The sequence below is a fragment of the Taurulus bubalis genome (genome assembly GCF_910589615.1).
Source record: "Taurulus bubalis genome assembly, chromosome: 3".
Taxonomy (NCBI): domain Eukaryota; kingdom Metazoa; phylum Chordata; class Actinopteri; order Perciformes; family Cottidae; genus Taurulus; species Taurulus bubalis.
The window spans coordinates 36,440,674-36,447,498 of NC_136591.1; the positions used below are offsets into that span (position 1 = coordinate 36,440,674).

At 40.6% G+C, this 6,825-nt stretch overlaps 1 protein-coding gene across 1 annotated transcript; it reads left to right on the forward strand.

Moving 5' to 3' along the window:
• Positions 1 to 782: 782 nt before the first annotated feature.
• On the forward strand, positions 783 to 4,655 carry LOC306733941 (uncharacterized protein). The gene is made up of 7 exons (XM_079215253.1): positions 783 to 922; positions 1,624 to 2,594; positions 2,721 to 2,912; positions 3,045 to 3,140; positions 3,233 to 3,389; positions 3,540 to 3,710; positions 3,807 to 4,655. Exons 2-7 carry the CDS (start codon positions 1,626 to 1,628, stop codon positions 3,848 to 3,850), a joined length of 1,629 nt encoding a protein of 542 aa, XP_079071379.1. The 5' UTR covers positions 783 to 922; positions 1,624 to 1,625; the 3' UTR covers positions 3,851 to 4,655.
• The last annotated feature ends 2,170 nt before the right edge of the window (positions 4,656 to 6,825 follow it).

The following is a 6,825-nucleotide window of genomic DNA, read 5'->3' on the forward strand; positions in this document are numbered from 1 at the left end:
CTAACACATTTCAAAAGTATATTCCCATTATGATATTGTAGCAGTTCAGAGTTTCCTGTACACGCCTGCTCAAAAGACAGGGAGGGTAAACACAAACAAGAAACCACGGGACACAGAGTTAACAGAGGAGGCTGCACTTTGTCTGACAAACCAGTTCTGGTCATTGTGTCAGCAGTCTCATGACTGGTTTCATATACCAGTCCGTGTCATTGTATTCAATGATTCCCCCCCCCCCCCCCCCCCCAGGTGTCTCTCTTTTAAAATGGGGAAGGGGAAGGAGGAGATCTGCCGCATGTAACATTACTGAAATAACTAGAAGGCACCTATAATACTGACAAATTTCTATTACTTTGATTTGAATTGACCCTCCGCTTAGCGTAGCATCAGCCAGCTCCGACCAGGGTCCGACAAACCATACGGCCGCACTCCTTAATATGCTTATTATAAAAAGTAAGATGTTGTTTAATATGACACCAGTGAGGAAGACACAGTGTGTGCTTCCTTGTCCCCATTATATCAAACATAAGGGTTACGAGCATCGAGGAAGTATTGCATTTAATTGCTGCCGATTGGAAGGGACTAAGAGGGTAAAAATGTGCAATCATTCCCATGGCTTCCATAAACACACCCTTAAGCCTTCATTCCAAGCCCTGCCCCTAGAAACATAATCAATGATGTCAGGGAAGGTTTTTTTTTTTTGGGCTGACTCTTTCCAGACGCCATCGTTTAAATAGAGAGACAGGGAGCACAGGTGTCACACCTATACCTGGGATCCAGCTAAGAACATCAGAGGAGCAAGCAGCCTACCTAGAAGCCACACCGGAGACTAACACTACACAAGATCTTCATTTTCAACCGACTGCAGATTCTTTTTCTTCTGAACGCAATTTCACATCATTGGAACTGAAGACAATACCTACAGGTAGGCTTGAATAAGTTATAACTTTATTTGTTATATGTCTATAACTTTTGACGTAATGTCATATGAAGTGCTTGCAATCAGGTTTTCTTCAAATTTAGGATTTTTTTGCAAAGTTACATCAAATATATCATGTTAACTATACTTCTATCAAGTAACTATAAAGTGCTTATAATTACTACAAATATTATACGTAATTGAAAGTATTATGAACATTTTAGCAATATCAAGCAAAGTTAAAATGATTAATCTCATCATACATTTATACCCTAAATTATCATTTGAATTGGTGTTAAATTAACAAAATTGATAGAAAACATGTAAGCTAAATTAAATGTTAGGAGTGTACCTGTGTTAATGGAAATATGTTCATGTTAAATATAAATAATTGGTTAATGATTAACATTTATATTGGAGTAAATCTTTTTCATTTTGGTTTTCATTATTATTATTTCATTAAACATGTTTTTTCTTCAGTAACATCGACTATATGTTTTCCTCTACAATCCCTAAAAGAGCATAGGTCAACATTTCATGTTTGTTAAATGTTCCTAAATGCAGTGCTATAAAAAAAACGTATGTTTAGTTAAATATTTCTCCTTTTATGATTTACTCTGAGCCCACTTGATACAATCTCTTGACACAATTACCATAGACCATAGAAGTGTTTTACCAAGTCAATAATCTTACTCCACCCAATCCAGGCATGGACAACAGACTGGTCCTCACTGTCCTATTTGTGACGCTGTCCTGGATATCTGTGGGCACCTACGCCCAAAACAACACGACAACAACAGCATCAACTAACGTGACAAGCACAGCGAACACGACCATGGCACCAACTACCATGACTAGTACAGCGAACACGACCATGGCACCAACTACCATGACGAGTACAGCGAACACGACCATGGCACCAACTACCATGACTAGTACAGCGAACACGACCATGGCACCAACTACCATGACTAGTACAGCGAACACGACCATGGCACCAACTAACATGACGAGTACAGCGAACACGACCATGGCACCAACTAACATGACGAGTACAGCGAACACGACCATGGCACCAACTAACATGACTAGTACAGCGAACACGACCATGGCACCAACTAACATGACGAGTACAGCGAACACGACCATGGCACCAACTACCATGACGAGTACAGCGAACACGACCATGGCACCAACTAACATGACTAGTACAGCGAACACGACCATGGCACCAACTAACATGACAAGTACAGCGAACACGACCATGGCACCAACTACCATGACTAGTACAGCGAACACGACCATGGCACCATCTAACATGACTAGTACAGCGAACACGACCATGGCACCAACTAACATGACTAGTACAGCGAACACGACCATGGCACCAACTAACATGACGAGTACAGCGAACACGACCATGGCACCAACTAACATGACTAGTACAGCGAACACGACCATGGCACCAACTAACATGACGAGTACAGCGAACACGACCATGGCACCAACTACCATGACTAGTACAGCGAACACGACCATGGCACCAACTAACATGACTAGTACAGCGAACACGACCATGGCACCAACTAACATGACAAGTGCACCAAACACGACAACACAAGTAGCCACAACAACTGCTGCCCCACTGACGCCAAACATCACAGTGGAAATTCTTCCGGTAAGTGAGGTCCCAAAAAAGAGAGCATAGTGGAATAGAATATAACTGAATTTATAATCATTGATGGTGTTTAACATCGTTAAAACGTATTTACCACCCACTCAAAAGTGTCTTATCTCCTTGCAGACACCTGTTTCTCGGGAAGGATGTGGGACCGAGGCGCTCTGTGCGGCTCAGCCCGCAGAGTGTGACCCCTCCACCGCAAGTTCCTGTTTCTTCCTTAATGCCAGGCAGACGAGCGGTAATAACTTTGAGTTTGCGCTCTCAGGAGAGGCAGAAGGCTACATTGCTGCCACCCTGTCAACTGACGAAACACTGGTATGCTAAGTTCTGTCACTCGCTCACTCACAGATGATAGTACCATGACGGCTTAACCAAAGCTATTCATATAGTTTCTTTTAAGTCATCAGTGTAAACAGGTTAATAACCATTTCTGGTTTTGCACCACAGGGAGGAAATGACCCAACCTATGTGTGTGCAAATAACAACGGTGTTGTTCAATTCTTTGCCACTCTTCTCAACAACGGCGAGCTGACTGTGACAGAGGTGAGTTCTACTTATATTAGTGCTGGGAATGAGTGGACATTGTGATTTTTATATTAATACACTGAACACTCATTGTCTCTTTTGCTCTGCAGCTGAACGTGAACTCTGTGAGGGGCAGTATCAATGGAAATAGAATCCAGTGTACATTTGCTGCCACTGTACCAACACCTGCTACTCTAAGTAGAACCAAGAGATCTACTAGAGCATCAAGTTTTGCACTCGCAGTCTCCACTGGACCTTTCAACAGCAGTAAGCCAACATAGTGGAGACACACATCATATGCACTTTAAACAGCAACTAAGACCCCTTGTCAGAGACTATCACAGATCATACTGTATATTAATATGTTCATTATGTTCCCATGTCCATGAACTTTTTGTCTTTTATTTGCTTTTTCAGCTTCTGGTACTCTGGGAAGCCCCACCCCCGAAATACAGAGTTCTGTTTTAGACCTGGCAAATCCTAATGCCACCGTCACCAATAACCTTGCTGCCAACACCACCACCATGTCTCCCAATACTACTACCACTACTAGCCACGCCATTACACTCCGTCAATCTCTGACACAAGGTAAGTCAAGGTTGTTTTCCTCAAGAGAGAATTTTTTTCCTAAAAGTGTGTTAGAACAATACCTGATAAATAATTTATTTCTGTCCTCCCCTACAGCTGTGCTGATCACGGTGGGTGTACTCAGTCTGACCATGCTATGAGGAAACTGAAACCCCAAAGACAAGAAAATCAAACCTTTGCTATGTATAAATGTGTGCATATATATATATATATGTGAATATAAACATCTCAAAGGAGGTTTACCATTCACAATGCATCTCAGATTATTAAGATCATGCTTAATTGTGCATCAACTTACTGCAGTTGAAAGTAGCTGTGGTGGAGGATGATCCCTCTTCCATAGCCTTGAGATTGCTTTCGCATCCATGAAGGCTCATTTTTAAGGGTTTTTTATTAAATATGTGTGTAACCATAGGACTGCTGGATTTCTGTCCTACGAGTTATTTCATTGTAGCCACATATGTTGACTCTCTTCCTTAAGTCAAAATCAATCTCTGTATAATTAGAATAGGATACAAATGAAAAGCACTATTACATTTACAACTACTAAGAGTAATCAGACAGAAAATCTAATCATTTTAACCACCACTTTGCTTTCACACGTAGATGTAAAACAAGAAATGATGCTTGTATGTCTGTTTACCCTCAAAATAGCCAGATGGGAGATACAATGGTTACAATGTGTGTTTGCATTATATTATTATTACAATGCTATTCTCTTTTGTGTGAATGTACATATTGATGACTCAACCAAACGTTTACAATGAAGCCTTCATTGGCTGATATCTTCATATGTCCAAGTGCAAGTACATTGAAATGAGCAGTCGCTTATAAAGAATGCTATATATGATACCAAGTATTGGTAAAACAGATTTTGCACATTGCATTATGTAAAAGTTGACTTTTGATGACATATGTTTGGAATAAATTATAAAGTAAACTGATTATCCGTGTGTCTTTAATACACTGTCAGATATTGTTGACATACGGAAAACCTAAGACTGTATCCCCAACAAGCAGAGACGAAGATCTGAATTTGAACCTCCAAAACTTTGCTGATTTTAATTATCCTGAAATGTTTTTACAGCATCAGGACAGTTCTTTGTAACAGGAGGCCAATGTATGATCAACAAGTACGCAGGGGCGGATATAGAATCAGACATAAGTATCATACAAGATGCAAAAGCATTATTGATGGTAGTAAATTGGAAAATTTCAACTCGCGCGAATTCGCCCCGAGTCAAACGTGCTATTCGGAACGTCTCAAACGCGTCATTCACGCCGCCCGGTAGAAAAAACGCTTTTTCGCAACCTATCGCGTCTGTGCATTGACTTTGCGTGTAATCTGGTCGCGTGTCAAATTCGCGACGCGTTTGGTGGGAACACAGCATAAATTAGGATAATTTGATGTTAGCTAACGCAGGTGCACACACAGCTAGCTAACAGGTAACGCTAAGTTAAGTTTAGCACAATTTTGATCTATGCAGGTGTAGAGACGACTCGGGGAAATGCTTTATTAGACTCCTACAAGCTCGAAGGATTATGAAGAGGTGTCTTTTATTGAAACCCAACTTTGTAAAGTTTACTTATTAACGACCTAGTGAAACGTTACGGCCGCCTCCCGGAAGTGACGGCGAAGTTACGGGGTTCATGTAATTACATAAACTTAACGGTAAGTTTAATTTTTTCTGACCCAATATAACTCTTCCCACAAGGCTTTACTGTATTTCAGCAATTCAAATGAAGTTAATCAACGTTTTGGTTCCGGAGATCCTTTAGGTAACGTCACTTGACTTATTCTCCTCGTTTCTTGTCCGATAATGGGTGCCGCGGGGCTTGGAGCTTAAACAGTGACAATTATTAATTGTCAAAAAGCGTCTTTTAAATTACTTTTAGACATAAACATACTGTGGCATAAATCAACCCAGTGTACTAAAAATAGATTTTATCTAGACAATATTTCTTTTTTTTTAATAGACTTCTGTCTTTCAGATTCTTACAATATGTTTACGAACACTGATATTTTGAGCCTTTCCTTTCACACCCAAATCTTATACTAATATTGTTTCGCTGATGGATGCTGTACTTTCATTAGATAAATTCATGGGAGATTTGTTACACCCTTGGAATCATTACACTTTTGAAGCAAATCCTTTTTGGCACCTTAAATGTGCTACTGGGGGGATACTGGGGGGCGACTGTAGCTCAGGGGGATGAGTGGTCGTCCCGAAACCGCAAGGCATCCGGTTCGATCCCCAGTCCCCCCCCAGCTCACATGTCGAGGTGTCCCTGAGCAAGACACCCCGCCTCAAAGGGCTGCCCACTGCTGCCTAATCAGGGATGGGTCAAATGCAGAGAAGAATTTCCCCAAGGGGATTAATAAAGTGCATGTTTCTGTTTTCTGTTTCTACTAAATTCAGAGCGTAGAGAACTGCAGCTCTCCACTCGTTGACATCTTAGCTGGTTAGCATCTTATGGTACGAGCGGTGCAAACAACGGCAACAGTGCTGACGCAGCTAACAGTGTTAACATGGGGGGCAGCCAGAGGCCGGACGGCGTTAAGAGTGGTAACCATCTACCTGTAAGAAGGTTTCTAATTTAACTGTGTTTAATAACATGTTTTACATTTAAGAAGGGAACACTCAAGAAACTGGCTTGTCAGTTTCAAGCCCTTTTTATTTTGAGGGACTAATGTATAGTAATTATTGGGAAAAACAGATATTATAATGAAGAGAAGAGGAAAAGGGATGTATACACTGAAAGCATTGTAGAAAATGTTATTATTCACAGTGTATTTCACATAAATTAACATTTCTACTGGCTATTCTCCAGATTTTGTAATACATTTGTCCAGGAACATTTTAATATGTTGACCATGCTGGATATAAATGCATAACAAAAACAATTTATGAACAATACATGTGAAATAATAATTGCTTTAAAAATGGTGGGAAAATAGTAGATCAACATCAATCATTAATGCAGGTGCAGGAGTCATTTGCAGTAAGCAGATGTCGATCTGGGTGTGTTGTCCTTCATGCAAACATCGCTGACTGCAAATTTACATGTTCTCGTGTACCAGAACAAATCATCCAGGACAGTACCTGATTGGTAA

Coding starts and splice junctions, on each gene's coding strand:
- LOC306733941 (XM_079215253.1), top strand. CDS start 1,626: ATGGACAACAGACTGGTCCTCACTGTCCTATTTGTGACGCTGTCCTGG. Junction 3,141..3,232: donor GCGAGCTGACTGTGACAGAG/GTGAGTTCTACT, acceptor TTTGCTCTGCAG/CTGAACGTGAACTCTGTGAG. Junction 3,390..3,539: donor CACTGGACCTTTCAACAGCA/GTAAGCCAACAT, acceptor TTGCTTTTTCAG/CTTCTGGTACTCTGGGAAGC.